The sequence below is a fragment of the Mustela nigripes genome, chromosome 7, assembly GCF_022355385.1.
Source record: "Mustela nigripes isolate SB6536 chromosome 7, MUSNIG.SB6536, whole genome shotgun sequence".
In the NCBI taxonomy this organism is placed as follows: domain Eukaryota; kingdom Metazoa; phylum Chordata; class Mammalia; order Carnivora; family Mustelidae; genus Mustela; species Mustela nigripes.
Genome location: NC_081563.1, coordinates 31,939,897 through 31,958,612, shown reverse-complemented (window position 1 = coordinate 31,958,612; position 18,716 = coordinate 31,939,897). Strand labels below are relative to the sequence as shown.

Genomic DNA, 18,716 nt, shown 5'->3' with positions numbered 1-18,716 from the left:
TTCACCAGTTAATCTATGATTGCATATTGTTGCATTTTTAACTTTTCATCCAGATTTCCAAATTATGTTAGATTGACTTATAATTCACTATCTCTGGGCATCATTTTTGTTTTATTTTCTTCATTACTTTCTGAAATTTCCATAAGAATCCACGTGGACTAGTAAATAGTGATACTGTTTATTTTATCAGTGTCACATTTTTCTCTAGGGCTCTCAAGATACAATATTTACTGTAAATGAACCTCTTAGCAAATTTAGCCATGTTTCATTTTCTCTATTATAAAGCCTGAAAAACAAATCGTATATCTTTCTTTACATTAAAACTTCATGAATTCTATAACTTTATTAACAAAATATCTGCAACATGTCATAGGAGATTTACAAATAAATAAAAAATTTACGTGAGTCCCTAGCCATAGGGACTTGGCCATAGCTGCTTTTCTGCTTACTAACTTTTTTCTCTTACTGTTGGAGAATCTAACACTCTTAGGAAGATCCTTTTTTAAAAAATGGAATACTATGTAAGTCCAATTAAATATGGTAATTGAAAATAAATTACATTTTTAATTTCCCTCTTAATTATTTTCAAATTTGAATATTCTCTACTGGATAAAGAGGTGCCCCCCCCCCAAACTGTTGTCATGTGTTTAAAAAAGAAGTGTTTTTTTGTATCTTCTAAAATGATATAAAAGCCCACTGTACACTTCAGAGATACTATGTTTAATTTAGTAAAATAGTTTAAAGCAGTGTTTCTTCAATTTTTGGTCTCAGGATCTTTTACAGTCTTAAAAATTATTGAGGACTCCAGTGAGCCTTTGTTTATATGGTTTATAACTGCCAGTATTTATAGTATTGGAAATTTACACTGAGAACTTTTCAAAATATTTCCTTATTTAAAATAGTAATATATCTGATACATGTTAACATAAGTAACATTTTGTGTGTGTGTTTTAAAAAAAGTTACTCATCATTAAGGACCAATTTAAATGCCACTTCTTTATGATACCTTCCTTATAGCACCACTTGATTTCTCTCATGAGACTTAGAAGCAGCAAATAAATGTGATAATAGACTCTATTTATGTTGATATAATTCAAAAGACTTTTTGTTGAGGCCCACTAATAACATTTTTTATGAAAAACCACTGTTTTCCTGAAACAAAGTAATAGTAATAAAAGTGGCATTGTTTTTTATTTTTTTGCGAATCTCTTTAATATCTGGCTTAATAGAAGACAGCTGGGTTCTCATATCTGCTACTAATCTGTTTTGTTATCATGCATTTTTTAATCTCTGGAAAACTCCAGAATTTCATTCTCAATGAAAGAACAAGAATGCAAAAGGTAAATGCTTTTTTGTATTATATGTATTATGAAAATAGTTTTGTTCTTGCAGACGCCCTACAGGAGACCAAGGGACCTCAGAGATCCCTAGACCACACTTTGAGAATTGCTAGTTTAAAGAAATGTTGCTCAATCATAATAAAGAAAATGCAAATTAAGCAGATACTATATTCTAAATTCTTATTCTAAGCACTTTACCCATATTTGGGGTATCGTCAGATAAACACTTGGATGTAGGTGCTGTTACAATTCCTGTGTTACGGATAAGGAAACTGAACCACAGAGTAACTTACTGAAGGCCACATAGCTTACAGGGATGGAGGCAGGACTCAGATTCAGGCTGTCTTTGCTTCACAACCTCACATCATTTTGCTATCCTGCTTCTAGTCAGAAGCTCCTGCCTTCCGAGAGCTAGCCCTTGATGAGCTTTGTGAGTTAGGTGATAGATTTCACTGAAATACCTCAGGGTTTTTTTTTAACCTGCAAAATAAGATTTGCAATTAGTTTATGGCTTTCCTATGTCATTTGAACTTGAATTAGAACTTTGTTATTTGTTAATACTTAGGTTGTTAGTAAGCTGGCCTAATTAAAATATTTAAAGACCAAAATCTATTCTATTAATGGCTTAGACCAGCTAACCATACCTCTCAGTTTCTCTGATTTTATGTTTGGATAATTCTAAGCGCAGTTTTTTCCAGTATATATTGGAGGGGAACATAGTTAGAAGGTACTGCCTTACAGCTTTTGAGGAGAGTAAATTTCTGTTGACTCACTTTTACCTCAGTAATCTGTTAGTAACCGCATTTCTCCCTATCCCACTGGCTTTAAGAAAGCTGCAGAGTGTTTACACTTGCAGTGTAACGTAGGAGGTAGGAGATAACGCTGTATGAACTTGCAGTTGAAAGAAGTAAGGGAACTCCAGGAATGCCACGAGTGCGCTCTTACATTCCTGAATATCAAAGTTTCATAAATTGCTCCTAATGATAAAATCCTCGCACCTGGTCTGATACAGGCTTAGTCTCCCAAAAGTGTAAATGTGTTTGCCAGTACACCACTGGAGAACAGATCCGTCAGGTAAGTGAGTGTCTTCTGTGGAAGCAAAGTGCTACTACATTCATGTATTCACATCACATGCATGCATGCTTTTGCAGAGATCCAACATGTTGAGTTTCATTTTGTAGGATTGCCTGAGAGCATGTTTTTTTAAAGTGTGTCACCTTCCTTATTTTAAGAAAAAGAAAATATAATTTCAGGTGTCAGGTAAAATGTTCCAGGGAAAATTTGAATCCTGGAAACCCCTGACTATGACCCTGCAATTATGGTTTTGTCAGTCCTATTGTGACATTTCATGGTGGGTTGTCCTCTGTTTGAATTGGTATTTTCCAGTAAACATTAGGATTTATTTTGTTCATTTCAAATACATGTATAAAGACATTAGCAACAGAAAATACAGACATATCGTTAAATATAACTTGATGTTTTATGGGATAGAGATCATTGTAGCAGATGTTAGTAAATAGGAAAAAGTAATTTAAAAATTTGTGGATAAGGTTAAAGTGATGAAAATAGCGTACTTGGTATTCCTTTGCTTATATATTGACAATATTTTTTGTTTTTGTTTTAAGGAGTCTTCTGAAGTCTGTTGAAGAAGAATTACATCAGCGGTAATTTTGATTTTGAATTACACCTAAAATTCTTTATGTTATAGATGAGTAAAGTCTGCTTGCCCCTTCTCTGTCATATAGCCTAAGGTGGTTTTGTTGTTGTCTAATTCTGAGTTCTGCAAAGCTGCACAAATAAAATTCTGTCTTCCAGTAGCCCTTTCTGCATTTTCTAAAATTTGCTCTTAAGCCATTTTGGTAAAGTCCATTTAGTGACAGTGGAATTATCCTTTGTCCTTAGAGGGCATGTGGCACATTTAGAAGATGATGAAGGGGATGATGATGAATCTAAACAGTAAGTTCTGTTTCTGTTTTTGATTTAAAAAAAAAAGAAAAGGTGTCATTTGACTTGATTTCATAAATCTGACAGCTTATACTGCCAGGAATTTTAATATCGTTAGTAGTAACACAGTATTATGTGTTATACCACAGTTTCTTTCTCTTTCTTTATTCTAGTTGTGTTAGCTCAAGGAACATTAACAAAACACCATAACCTGGTGGTTTAAAAATTGATCTCACTGTTCTGGAGGCTGGGAGGCTGAGGCTCAAGCTGCAGGCCAGTTTAGTTCCTGGTGAGAGGTCTCTTTCAGGCCTGCCAGATGGCTGCCTTTTCTCCCATGTTCTTACTTGGGCTTTCCTCAGTGCATGCATGCAGAGAAAGAAGTCTCTCCCCCTTTTCCTATGAGGACCTCACTCTTAAGACTTCAGTTAACCCTCCACTAAACACTAGAATATGAGCACAATTTAGGCAAGTTGTCTGCCTCTCTGTAACAAGGATCCCCTTTCCTCCCGTATCCAATAATATGGGCATCATTTCCATCTAAGACCTCAATAGGATGGCCTTTAATGTCCACATTCTACCAATATTCTCTTAGTGACTATTTATGTATTCGCTAAGAAGATGGAAACTCTCTCCAGCTCTCCTTTCTGGCTCCTCACCAGAATCACTCTTAGCATCCTCAGTTCTAGCCTGTACCTTAGAACTCTTCCAGCCTCTACCTATTATTCAGTTCCAAACCTGCGTCCATGTATTTGGGTACTTGTTATAGCATTACCCCACTTCTTGGGGTGTGTCTTAGCTTCATCTGCCATAAGAAAATACCGGGAACTGAGTGACTTGAGTAACAGAAATTTGTTATGCTCTGGGATCTTGGATGTCTAAGATAAATTGACTGCCCATTCAGTTCCTGGTGGGGTCCTATTCATGGGTTGTAGACAGCTGCCTTCTTGCTGTGTCCTCACATGGTCTTTTCTCAGTGTGTACACAAAAAAGAGAAGGAAAGAATAATCTTTTTTCCTCTTATAAGGTCCTCTTAGATCAGGACCCCATCCTTAGGACCTCCTTTAAACTAATTACCTTCTAGAAGCCCTAGGTCCAAATACAATCACATTGGAGATTAGGGCTTCAACATAGGAATTTTGGTGGACAAAATTCAGTTCATAGCACTGGCTGATGACAAAGAACTTTGAAAGAAACTAATTGACAAAGATAGTAAATATATCTTGTAATTTAATGCCGTCATGTAGTAATTGGTAGATGCTATAATTATTACTAAAACTACAAAGAGGCTTGTCCTTGGTTGATTAAATTTCATCTGATATGTTTTAAATAAACACAGTGGATATAAGTGGTTTTTTGGTTTGTTTGGTTTTTTTTTTAGATTTATTTATTTATTTATTTATTTGACAGGCAGAGATCACAAGTAGGCAGAGAGGCAGGTGGGGGGTTGGGGGGGGGGAAGCAGACTCCCCGCTGAGCAGAGAGCCTAATGCGGGGCTGGATTGGGGGCTGGATCCGAGGACTCTGGGATCACGACCTGAGCCAAAGGCAGAGGCTTTAACCCACTGAACCACCCAGGGGCCCCATTATGTAAGTGTATATTTAAAGAGGGAATATTTTCACTTATGTAAGCATTGATGCTTAGTTATTTTTTAGATTTTTCCCCCCTTTAAAGAAAGGTGCAATTTCATAGTAGAGTAACACCTGACTGGCAGCGGGAGGCATGGAGGCATAGGTTTTCCTTTATCCTCACTGTTTGTGACCTTGAATCAGGTCACTTAGCTTCTCCCGGCCTCCCTTTCCTCATCTGAGAGTTCTTGCTCGATCATCTTTTAAGTTTGCCAGTCCTGAGTTGCAATGAATTTTAGCTTCAGTCAAATAAATTCTACCTAAAATTTTCCAGCAAATACGTCTAGCTTTTGATGAGCTTCGTCAGAGATATTTCTTATCTAACAGTAGTAAAAATGAAGCTTACATTGTAATATATTTTTATACCATATCATTTTGCTATTTTTTCCCAAACTAATTGCTGCTTATGTTTTTTAATAATTACCTTCTAATTGATATAAACTGGAACTGTAGTTATCTTTTCCTGTTTTAATTTGAAACCAAGAAAGCATATCTCCTTAATTACTTCCGAATAAAACTTCATTCAGTATAACTTGAACATTCCACAGAATATTTGGAAAACACTCATAATCTCAGAAAAGAGAACTTGTTTATGCAAATATTCTTCCATATCTTTGAAAAATTAATTATATTTTAGTACTAATTCAATTCTGATTGTAAACTCTCATGTTTTTATAGTTCAACCATGAAAGCGAAAGTTCCACCTCCTTTGCCACCAAAGGTAAAGTAGGTTTTTCAATTTGAATTATGTGTGTGTGTTTGTTGTGATTGTTCTGCCACCTTAATACTGGATTAATATTTCCTCTATAGCTTATTTTCACTTGGGATCTACCAAAAAAAATCATGAATAAGTTACTAACCATGATACAGATGACTGTGATTATTTTTGTCTTTTTTTAATTATCCAACTTGTCACTTACTGTTTATTCTAAATAATAAGTTCTAGAAATTTGTACGTGAAAATGATTAAGTTAATGGGTTAATATTATTTCACCTGGTTAGAAATCTCACATATTTTTGTAAGATTTTTTTCCTTCAAAATCTGTGATCTACTAGTAACTGATTTCTTGAGAATGGGTAAAGGATAATGATTTATCATCATAGATATGTAACTGTCAGAAGGTACTTTTACATTAAAAGTACAAAATAGAGTAATTTTCAAAATTTTTTTAGCAACAAAATCCTTTTGTTACTATGTTAAAAAACATAAAATACTAAAATTACTCTCATATTTTTTAAGACAAAATGAGTTGATATAGGTAGTAAAAATTCATGAGTTTATATGCAGAGTAAATTTTAATTATAAAATTGAACTCTTTATAAAAGGAGCTGTTCCAAGGTTTGAAATCAGGGGTTATAAAAGAAAGTCTGATCAGTCTTGGCAACTAATATGTTACTGTATTTTGCTTTCATGCTTTTGAAAAAATCATAATTCACACAGTACAGTACTTGCTTATTTAGTTTTACATTAGAATTTCAAAAAGTGCTGAGCAATCTTCCTAATAATGGACACATTTATAAGAACTTATAAAATCTCGAAACTGTCAGCAGACTGGAGGTTTTTTTCATTGTCTGCACAGAAAGTTTCTTAGCCATTCCATATTGCTTGTTAGTATTCTCCAGTATGATAAAAATTTTAATCGGTATCTTCTCCTGCCCCAGTCTGAGAGATTAAACATTAACATAAAATCCATAGTCATCTAAAAGAGACAGTTTAGCCTTATAAAGAACTGAAATCTGATTAGCCTGAATGTTTAAAAAGAGAATCATTTAAATCAAAGGTCAGAAAAAATAGAATATTCTTTCTTAGCAAGTCTAGGTAAGAAGGCTTGTGAAGGAATTAGGGGCTTTTTTTTCCCCTGAGAAAACACCTTATTGTACATTTTAAGGATGTATGTAGGATAATCTCAGTCAAGTAGTTGAATAACCTTGAAGTTTAGCTAGTAAACACAATTCAAAAATGTTTAATATTTTTCCTTTTGAATGAAACATGAATAATTTCATGTTTAACCATTGGTCTCCTTTTCTGTATTATTTCAGCCTAAGTCCATATTCATACCACAGGAAACTCATTCTTCTGAGGATGATAACCAAGGAACTATCAAGAGATGTCCCACCTCAGAGAGCCCAGCAAAACCATCCCAAGTTCCGCCAAGACCACCGCCACCCAGATTACCTCCACAAAAGCCCATTGCTTTAGGTAATGGGGGTAGGGAGGGTGAGATAACCACATTACCGGGGTTTAGTACTGCATGAAAAAAATGGAGGGTATCTTTCTTTTAAGAGTATTTGAAACTCCTTTGAGAGAGTGGAGAAGGAAGACAAAAAATAGAGATGTTTTCTGCTTTTGCCACATGATTTGAAGTATTTATATGGCAGGATTACCTGTGACTCATTCTGGGATTCAAATGTCCTTGTTTCTCATTTCTTATCTAACCTCTTCCCTCTTGGAGAATTGTGAATGTTAAATTCATCATTTATCTTAGTGTGGCAGCAGAAGAAACAACTCTGAACAAACAAGGAAAGTGTGTTTTGGTTGTAGGCTACTTGTGTTTTAGAAAAAGAAGGGAGGGTACTCTAACTTCTTCATCTTATTTCATTTAATCATTTTTAGAAAAATGATTGTCACTCTTGATAGGTATTTGCCTCCAAATTAATACCCGATGATGCTGTTTTAATACTTTATTCTTGCACATTATGCACAAGCAATGAAAAAAAAAGGAATTTAAAAAAGAACTACTAAAGTTTCCTGGATAACATAGTGTGAATTGCCCCTTTCCTGAAAGTAGTTATATATACCTTTGTCTTTTACACAAATACAAGTGCTTAGACATAACCTCATTTTAAATTTGTTTATATGGAAAAAGAGATACAAGTAGCAGAACATGTGTATCAAACTTCTTTGAGTACTAAATATTTCTGATTGGGTGATCCCAAGTGAAGACAGAAACCATCTGAGAGATCGGATTTTTCTTTCCTAGTTGATGATTTTCTGAATAAAAGTTTTCATGAAAATTAATCCTTTTTAAATATATTTAAACATCTCACTGAAGGAAATGGAGTGAGCTCCTTCCAGTTAAATGGTGAACGAGATGGTTCATTATATCAACAACAGAATGAACACAGAGGCACAAACCCTTCAAGGAAAGAAAAGAAAGATGTACCAGTAGGTATTTATATTTATAACCTCTACTTGTTCTTTTTCTTTCTCATTGTTAAGTCAGTTTTGTTATTGTAATTAATGAAACTTTAGAATTATATATTTTACAATATGGTATTTAATATAATGAAAATAGGTTGCTTAAATCTTAAAAAAAAAAAGCAACTTTGCTGTGGCAAACTTGAATGATGGCCAATTGGTTACAATCGTGTATTATAAAATGTGACCTTCTGCATACAGATGACTATTCTCATGGTGATGAGATTGATTCTCACAAAGTTCCTTTTTCAGTCTCAAAAAGTTATGGAAAATAGGACATGGACAGATGAGGGAAGCTAGGACTTAGGACAGATTTTTAACTGTAGTTTACATAATTCATGGTATTATACTCTTACTCAAAGAAAATACCTAACAAGGAGGAAAAATTATTTTCTAGTAGATATAAAATATCACTTCAGGAAAGATGAAATTAACCTTAACAGCTATTCCTGTTATAGATAAATAAGTGTTATCTATCAGGGAATTAAAAATATTTTAACATTTGTAAAGAATCTCTTCATCATCAGATGACAGATGTCTGTCATCATAGAACTTAAAGCAACAAAAAATCCTTAAAATCCCCAATTCAGCAGATGAGATCATGAGATAAGATGGTATTTTTTTTAAGTTTTTATGTATACTAATATTTGTTTTTATAGATATTTATAGTGTATTTAAAATGTTTATGTGCACATAGCTATGATCTTAGGTAGAAAGCACACTGCTAGAGGCTTTTGTACTGTATCTGATAAACTTTTTCTTAAAATATTTCATGGTAGGGGCACCTGGGTGGCTCAGTGGGTTAAGCCTCTGCCTTCGGCTCAGGTCATGATCTCAGGGTCCTGGGATCGAGCCCCGCATTAGGCTCTCTGCTCAGTGGGGAGCCTCCTTCTCCCTCTCTCTCTGCCTACCTCTCTGCCTACTTGTGATACCTCTCTCTCTCTGTGTCAAATAAATAAATAAAATCTTTAAAAATAAAAAGAAAAGTAAATGTTTCATGACATAATATGATGTACCATTTTTTATTTTCAGTTAAAGCTCTTAACTGGGATTATCCATCATAATTTATGAAATTTAGGTAGGATGTTGTTAACAAAAGCATAAAATGCCCTTCAGGAATAAGTTTTTATGAAGTCTGTCCAGCTGAGCAGGGCCTTTTTGTTTTCATCAGTGTAAATTTTAGCAGCCCTGTTAATGTAGTAGTACAGATATACAGCCTTACACCTGCAGTGCGGTGTAAGAACCTTGAGAGTTGTAGATGTGTTTTATGTATGCGTTTTTAATCCACTCTATTATCTATTTCAGTAGGATAAGGAACTACTGTTCTGTAGTAGTGAAACTAACAGTCTCAGTAATTCTGAAATATGTCCATAACTGTATCATAGGATAAACAGTATCCATGATATATTAAAACATGATTAGTTTCTGCAGCTTGAAATTATTTATAGCCAGTTCTGCCAATACTTAATGTAAATCCAGTTACAACATTGAGAGCTCACTAATTAAAAATGTTTTGCCAGAGTAGGTGATCTAACATAATTTAAGGATATCAATATAAAACTAAGTACATAAATTATTTGCAAAATGGAAGAACATTATCAGAAGTTATTGGCCATGAGAGGCTATACATCCTCATATATCTATCTGCAAGATAAAATTTCAAATAGTCTTAATTTCAGAAGTGTCTAGTAGTTACAGAAGTAGTACTCCATAGAATACTTCATTTGTATTATGTATACAAAATCAACTAATAGCTTTTTAATTTTTGTCACACTTAGGTAATTTTGATTTAGATTAGAAAAAATTAAGATGTCATTCCTTAAAATATTAAGATTAACCTCCAAAGAAGTATAAACTTTCATAAAATAGAGTTTAAAGTATCATTCTGGGATGACTAGGTGGCTCAGTTGATTAAGTATCTGCCTTTGGCCCAGATCATAATCCCAGGGTTTCGGAACCTAATCGACTTCACTTAGTAGGGAGGGAGCCTGCCTGTCCCTCGCCCCCTGCCAACTCCCCCTGCTTGTCCTCTTTCTCTCTCTCTCTCTCTCTCTCTTTCTCTCTCTTTTTCTGACAAATAAATGAATAAAATCTTAAAAAAAAAAAGTGGTCGAGTTTATCTTGAATTAGGAAAGACTACATTTTAAGAAATAAATAAAATATCCTCTCTCTCAAAGAGATTCCTTCTCCAGGGGACAAATCATATACTTCAGGCACGTAGCCCCTTGGAAAAATATCTGGTATTCTTGAGCATGTTGTAGGTGAAGGATTATGCTATTTTTACTCTCCTTATACTTATCAGTATACTTTGACCAGTGATTGATACATTTGAATTCATCAAAATGTGAAACTTCAGTTGACTTTGTAAACAAGATTAAGACAATCTACAGGCTAGGATAAGACATGTGTAATGTATTTAATAGATAAAGTATTCACATCTAAAGGTCCTGGTTGGCTCAGTTGGTTAAGTATCCACCTTCAGCTCAGGTCATGATCCCCAGGTCTTGGGATTGAGTCCCACATCGGGCTACTTGCTTAGCGGGGAGCCTGCTTCTCCCTCCGGCTAACACTCCCCCTGCTTATGCACATGTGCACACGCTCTCTCTCTCTCTCTCTCTCTGAAAAGTAAGTAAAGTCATTTTTTAGAAAAAAAAATTTCAAATCTAGATTACATAAAGAACTCCAAGAAATAGATAATAAAAACATAACTCAGTAAAAAAAAAAATGGGAAAAGACAATTCACAGAAGAAAAATATACAAATAACCAATTCACTGTTTTTCAAATATTCTCAATCTTCCTGACAATCAGTCATGCAAATTAAGGAGAAAACATTTTTATTGATCAGTTTGAGAACATTGAGTGTCTGTGAGATCATAAGGAACCAGTGCTCTCCTACATTGCTGATGGGTATGATATGAGATGAGTACTCAGAAAGTTTGGCAGCCAGAATGTAGGTTCAGCCCTTTTGTTCCAGTAGTTTCTCTTCTTACAGTGTACCCTAAAAAAATCATTCACATATTGCATAGTAAGGTACATGCAAGGGTGACCATTTCTGCATTTTTGGTATAGTAAAAAATGGAAAATAACGTAAATATCCAGTAATAATTAGAGAATAGCTAAATAAAGTATGTTATATTCATACTGTGCTACAGTTAAAACAAATGAACCAGATCTATGTGTACTGATATGAAGATCTGTCCAAGACCCAACATTAAGGCAAAGAAGAGGTTGATAAAACAGTGCGTGACATTTATGTTCTAAAACAAAAAGTGTTTCCTGTAGGGAATCATACACACACACACACACACACACACGCATATACATACACATATATACATACATACATACACACGAAAGAGGTATGAAAACATACACAAATACATGAGTTCATATGGTTATCTAGAAGAAAGGGAGGGTACACACTAAATCAGTTTTTGGGGAGGTGGGTACCAGGAGTAAGTGGACTATAGAAGGATTATAGGGAACTTCAGCCTTACCTATATTGTTTCGTTTTACAAAAAGAAAGGGTTCATGTATTTTATTTTGATACATGTGTTTGAAATACAGTATTTTATACCAGATAGCAACAAAAAGTGTATTCATGCATGTATTCTTTTTCTAGAAGCCTATTAGTAACGGTCTACCCCCAACACCTAAAGTGCATGTAAGTATAAATATCAAACAGGTTGTTTTCAAGCTAAATACAATGAAAGATAATTGCTTGGCTCTGTATCTTTGGTTAGATTTTCTACTTGTTTGAAAGAATCTCCTTTATTAATTTTTAAAAAGTCTAAGATTGCTAACTTAAATATTGTTACATCTGAAAAGTAGCTTTACAAAATAAAATTACGGTAAATCACACATTTTAAAACTCCTTTATTCCAAAATTTGTTAATATCTTCTTTGTAGATATTTTTGAAGAAATGTAAAAAAGGCACATGGATATAATAGGAAGTACAAAATGTAGACATGACACATTTTTTAATTGTCAAAAACAGAAGTTTAAAACTAGAAGAAATATTAAAGGACCATCTGGCCCAAACTCTATTTTGACATGAGTAAAACTGAAACCCCAGAATGTTTGCAGGATCTTTTCCTAGGTATACTCCTGTGTTCCACTCTGTCCTGGTTGGGTTTTTTGCTGCCTTAGTATTAAAATTATGTTATTATATTATGAAATTATATTAGCTCAATTAAATTATATTAGCTCCATGTAATTGTACATCAGTATAAATAGAACTGCATTTTCATCACTACAAACCTGTAACCTAAAATGTAGTATGACACTAATTTAGAAGGTGTCTGCTGCCTTTCTAATCTGTAACCTCTTAACTCTCCTTTTTAGCCTTTTTAGTTTCTCACTCCACTTCGTAATTATATAAAGATCTAAATATTTGTGCCTTATTTTACAAAATAAAAGTTTTGAGAGTAGGGCTCCCAAATCCAGCAGAGACACTCAAACAGCAGGGCGTGATTGCCTGTTTGGGTACAGTGCAGAGCTGTCAGGTCAGGTGCCACTAACAGGGAAGAGCTCGTAACTGGAAAGCCAGGTCCTGTCAGCTGTCCAGACTAGCTTATGGGTGGGGTTGGTTTCATTGTCTGGCACCTCATTTTGTCACTTTGATTTTTAGCAATTAGGCAGCACCTCTACATATGAAATGTTGGCAGTTTTCTTGAAGAATAATGAGCTAGTTAAATGATAACAGTTTCTGCCCTCATCATAAAAACATTTTTTATTGGTCTTTTATCACCTGCTGGTATTGCCAGGTTGTTGTTATTTGGTACTAATATCTTAATAATATTGGTTGGTAGGTTTCTTTGAGGAAAAGGAAACCTCAAAGTTTATGATATTATTTTTTCATGTTAGTATTTTTAATCCCTTATCAACTATAGTAATGCATTCTGTCTCTGGGTATTATCTCCATATTTGTGAAGAAAACATTCCAGCCATAAAATGATGCACAGTGCTCTTCTCATCAAATATTTTTGTATTCTTTCCTTTCTCAAGATGTTGGTAGAAAAGGTGATTAAATGAGTAAGCTTTCTTGTATTTATTTATTCTAACCTACAACAGTTTCAAAATTAACATTTTATTCAAATGATCAAAAAAAGTTCAAATGAATGATACTGTATTTCCTTATAAGGTACTTACTATCTAAAAGACTTGTAAATGGGCTTGATAAATATTAACAAAAAAAAAATAAAGCTTTTTATTGACCATCCAGGGAGAATAAGCACATTGCTTTTTTTTTTTAAAGGGGTATAGACACATGTTTTGAAGTACTCAATATGAATTTTGAAATCAGCTATACCTCTTTCATGTTTTAATGTTAATTTTAATGATTAAGAACATTTTAGGTCATGAAATGAAAGAAGAAACTTTTCACCTTTGTAGAATTTATGATTTCCTTCTTATCAGGGAATATTGTATTACTTGGTTATTCTTTGTTTTTCCAGATGGGTGCATGTTTTTCAAAGGTTTTTAATGGATGTCCCTTGAAAATTCACTGTGCAACATCATGGATAAACCCAGACACAAGAGGTAGTACTATATGTTTCTGTGTTATCTTTCTTACTGTTTTTTAACATGAGGCCATGAAAGCATTCAGTTTTCTTCATGTTCAGAATACCCTTCTGAAAATTTTTTTGTTATAATTTTAAAAAATTGTTCAAGGTAAATATGTTTCTCCGTGTTATTAGCAGTGTTTGAAGTGACCTGTAACACTAAAATTTCACTGTGTGGTCCCCATATCAATAGAGTGAAACCATATACTCTATGCCACCCTGATTTCCTCCAAAGAAGTTTTTTTCTGTAGCTGCACGTTCAGTATCTTTGTGTTTTAGGTATAGCTGTTGTTAAAGGAGTTAACTGCCAAAGGTCCAGGGTGTAGTGAACACTCTAGAGGGCCTCTCCACCTTAAAGGGAGTCATAGTAAGAATCGTTGTCATTAGTCACTGACAAAAGACAACCAGCATTCTCTCACTATATATCTTAGTATCTGTGTATGTAAGAGCTACATGAATACATGCCTGCACGCACTAAATCTTTTAAAAATCCAAGGTAGAGGAACTTGTATTTTCCAAGTAGGGAGAATGACATTAAGAGAGGTTCATTGTTTTGTCACCAGTCTGGGGTATAGCTGCACTTGGAATCCTGTTCATTTGTAGGGTCGGTCTGCCAGCACTAATCCTAAATACTGGGCAGTATAGGAATGCTCTTGACATTCTCAGTTGTTCTCAGCCTACTTCAGTTTAGTGTGGAGAAGTTCTTGACCTATTGTTTTTTATTATCAAAAGCAGCTCAGACAGGACTGTGTCTAAACTACCATGCTCTAGCAGATACTGGGTACCGTAGCAGGTAGCCAAGTTTTAGTTAACTTTTTGAATAGGCAGTAGCCAGATCCTGGTTTGTTGGGGTTTTGTTTTGTTTTTGTTTTTAGATCCTAGTGTTTCAGTGACGCTGCTTATAATGGTAGCTCATCTGCAAAAATATTTTGTATCAGTTCTTCTGTATTTATATTCTGTACATCAGATGTACATGATCCTCTCTTAAAGGAATTGTAGAAAAGAAGCTACAGATTCTTTGCCAGTCCTCAGCACCCTCTGATATGTGAGGAGCCCTAGTATTCCAGGCTTCAGAACCTCTTTATCTGCTTTGAGGCTGGTATTTACATATAGCTCAGCTCATTAAGGTAGAGTGTTTAGCCACTTAGTTGTATTAAATTATATTTACTGCTTAGCCATCACGTAATTCTTTCTTCATGTTAATACATATTTACTTAATTTCTATATAAATCCTTTTTGAAAGTATTTTACATATCAAAACCGGTGAAATACTTTGTCATTTCAGATCAGTACTTGATATTTGGTGCCGAAGAAGGGATTTATACTTTGAATCTTAATGAACTTCATGAAACATCAATGGAACAGGTGTGTTATTTTGTATTGTCCCTTTTTTAAAGTTACATATAGATAGTAGGCAAGAAATAAGTTTCGATTCTAGGATTTTTTGCTTCTTGTATCCATAAGAGCTTCACAGAGCATATTGTATTTGTCAGGTCCCAAGGACACATTCGCAGGACTAGTCCTTGCCCTGCAGGACCTCATGATGTAATAGAGAAAGAGATGTGGCAGTTACTGCAACACTCTGCTGTCACCTTAGAAGTGAGCACAGGTCGAGGCCACAGAGGTGCAAGTCACTAGCCCCTCCTCTGGGCAGGTGAGAAGAGACCATTCATGGCAATGAGCGGAAGCTTCCCAGACAGATAGAGGGTAAATATGAGGGCGTGGAGTTGTGAATCAGCATGGGAAGATGGGAGCCGTGACCAGTCTGACTGGAGAATAGGATTACTGCAGCATAGGGACAGTAGGTGGAGGTAGGTGGGGTGGACAGCTGCCAAACCCCTGGGCTTGGGCACCAGGCTGATGACCGGGTCCGCATTTTAGAACTATCTGCAGAGTGATGAGAGATGGCAGGAGAGATTTTGGTCAAAGGGTGAAGAAGTGTTGAATCGGGGCAGAAGTGGAAAGGACAGAAAGGGGTTTGGAATTGTATGGGGACATTGGTTATTGTCCCAAGGACTGGGGGAAGCTTTTGGCATTTAGTAGCCAAGGGCCAGCAAAGCTAAACAACCTGCAAAATGGTAACGATGGTGTTAGTAGCTAATACCTATACAAAACTTACTGGAGGCCAGATACTATATTTACACTTTTTAAAAAAGATTTATTTATTTATTCCAGAGAGAAAAGAGAGAGAGGAGGGGCAGAAGGAAAAAATCTCAAGCAGACTCCCCGATTAGCGGAGCTCAATCCCATGACCCATGAGATCATGGCCTGAGCTGAAACCAAGAGTCAGACGCTCAGCCAACTGAGCCACCCAGGCACCCCTGCCAGATACTGTTTTTAATGTAATTAACTTACTTAATCTTCACAACAACTCTCAAAGATAGATACCATCATGGATCACATTTCTGTTGAGAAATCTGAGGCACGGAAGGGATTAGTAACTTTCAGAGATCGCACAACTATTAAGTATCTGAACTAGGTGGGATATGAACCCAGGCCAGCTGCCTCCAGAGGCTGTATCCTTAACTGCTTCACCACAGTGCCTCCCCCACCTGTGTGGCTCCTGTGGAGAAACACCAGACTTAGAGAAAGACTAAAGAGCGGGAACTGGCATATTAAATGATCTCTTCAATATGAAAGCAGGAAAAAATCTAGGTTGACTCCAGGTCTCCAGCTAGTGAATGACAAGTGCCACCTGTCAGGGTATCGTGTACAGAAGGGGAAGTAGGTTTGAAGGGCATGATAGTGCATGAAGTTTGGTCACATGGAGTTTTGGGTGCCTGTGGGATGTATAACTCAGTGTCCATTATCAATATAAATTGATTACAAATACAATGGAGAGAAAAAAATATGTAAGTAATGGTATTTTCTTCATAACCAAACATTTCCATCTTTTCTCATTGCAGCATTTTTTTTTTTTTAAGATTTTATTTATTTGACAGACAGAGATCACAGGTAGGCAGAGAGGCAGGCAGAGAGAGAGGAGGAAGCAGGCTCCCTGCTGAGCAGAGAACCCAGTGCAGGGGGTTGATCATGACTTAAGCCGAAGGCAGAGGCTTTAACCCACTGAGCCACCCAGGTGCCCCTCATTGCAGCATTTTTTAATCAGATTTTCTAACAAGATCCTAAACTGTATGATACACTGTAAATCTTTCAATCTGGATGGAAGTGGTATATAATGAGGTGGCTGAAAAATATTAGGAACTAGAGAAAAATGGAAAGGGTCTTGTATAATTGTACTTATAATTACTAATTGTAATAATCAGTAAATAACTCAAAGGTAGTGATATTTTTCTTGGCTATAATAAGATTTAAAAATCACCTTATAGGTAACAATATTAATTGTAAGAACAAGGGTAACTTCATGCATAAGTGGGGTCAGCATTTATTCGCCTAATTCAAGGGACTGTTAAGTGAAGGTGCCCACCAACCCCATCTGGTCCCAGTCTTCAGGAAGTCCCCTCCTGAGATGCTTCAGCACTGGAACTACACTGTTTGAATAATATAGTCTGAGCTACACATGCCCTACAAAGTGAAAACTTTTCCCTTGCCTTTGAAAAGTAGGGAATGAGAATATGTGCGACCCAGAGTTTTTTTTATCTTGTTATGAAATTAGGTGGATTTTCTCTGTTCTCTAGAAGAAAGAGACCAGGTGGCATGAGTCTATTAGGGGAAGATGCTGAAAGGAGAGATGACACCAAACAGGGTCCTGATTTTAAATTTTTTATCTGCTTTGATTCCTTACAGCTAACACTCAGTGAGTGCGCCACATATGCCCGTCTTCCACGCCCTTTTCTTGTTTAATCACCACAGCCAGCTCTGTTAGGTCTAGGTGCTCCATTTTACAAATAAAACACTGACTCACAGAGATCACATTATCCAAAGTCACAGTCACTGAGAAAGCAGGTATCTGAGTCTGTGCAAACTGTAGAACCTACTCTTCTTAACTACTGTATACCTTCAATAAATGGATTATTTCACCCAGAGCCTGCTTTGCTAGAGGAACTCAACATTAGAAATCTAGAAAAGCTTTAGGGTTTTATTAAATGTGGCTAAAAAACAAAATCCAGAGCAAAGTCCACTTAATAAAACTTTGCATAAATACTTTTTCATTGTCCCTGTGTTGACAGTTTATTATGTGAGGAGTTTTTGTCCTGCCCTAGTACTTTGTATGTTTGTATTAAACAAACTAACTCACTTACGTTTACAAATAAATCATCTCACAATAGACCATAGATTTAATAGTAGAGAAATACTTTTGATGGTTTTTCTTAATGAAGATAAACCCAGTTCAAGACAGTATTAAATATAAAGCAACTTCTTGCTGGGCTCCTGGATGGCTCAGTTTGTTAAGTGGCTGCCTTCAGCTCAGGTCATAATCCCAGGGTCCTGTGTTTGAGTCCTGCATTGGGCTCCCTGCTTGGTGGGGCGTCTACTTCTCCCACTGTCTCTACCTACCACTGTGCCTACTTGTGCTCTCTATCTCTCTGTCAGATAAATAAAAATCTTTAAAACAAAACAAAAACAGTTTTTGCTACTTTGATAATATACTGCTATATGGCTTATAGTAAGTCACTGCCTCACTCTGCCTAATTTTCTCAATGTAGCCAATGAATTCCCAATTCCAATATGGATTTTTTATGACTAGCATAAAATAGGAAATGTTTATGTCATTTCAGTCTGAGACACAGCAATAGACACATTTTTCAAAATTAAAAACTATGGCAAAAATACAGCCTAGAGAACATAGTCAATAATATTGTAATAACATTGTATGGAGAAAGATGGTGACTACAATTTAACCGTGGTGAGCATTGGATAATGTATAGAATTTTGTGCACCTGAAATTAATACAATGTTTTATGTCAACTATATTTCAATAATAGTTCTTTTTAAAACTATATTGCCATATCTTATTTGTTTGGAGAAATTAGATACTTTATGTGAGTATATTTTGCAAATAAACAATCAGATTTTACATGAAGTAGCTTTTACTTTGTTCTTTCCCTTTTATTATTACCTTTTCTCCTTTAATTATCCA

General features: G+C 35.4%; 1 protein-coding gene across 8 annotated transcripts in view; it reads left to right on the top strand.

The window, feature by feature from the left end:
- The window catches only part of MAP4K3 (mitogen-activated protein kinase kinase kinase kinase 3), a 198,171-nt gene that overhangs the window by 156,053 nt on the left and 23,402 nt on the right, over positions 1-18,716 (top strand). For 4 of the 8 annotated variants that reach the window (XR_009405292.1, XM_059405517.1, XM_059405512.1 and 1 more), the window contains 9 exons: positions 1,305-1,340; positions 2,966-3,004; positions 3,243-3,296; positions 5,589-5,631; positions 6,951-7,110; positions 7,964-8,076; positions 11,733-11,774; positions 13,568-13,652; positions 14,961-15,040. Coding sequence is in view for 7 of the 8 variants with exons in the window: in XM_059405517.1 (XP_059261500.1) it covers positions 1,305-1,340; positions 2,966-3,004; positions 3,243-3,296; positions 5,589-5,631; positions 6,951-7,110; positions 7,964-8,076; positions 11,733-11,774; positions 13,568-13,652; positions 14,961-15,040 (652 nt within the window). In the remaining variant the exon portion in view is untranslated. The remainder of the gene's footprint in view (positions 1-1,304; positions 1,341-2,965; positions 3,005-3,242; positions 3,297-5,588; positions 5,632-6,950; positions 7,111-7,963; positions 8,077-11,732; positions 11,775-13,567; positions 13,653-14,960; positions 15,041-18,716) is intronic. The other 4 variants (XM_059405514.1, XM_059405510.1, XM_059405511.1 and 1 more) reach the window with 3 other exon arrangements.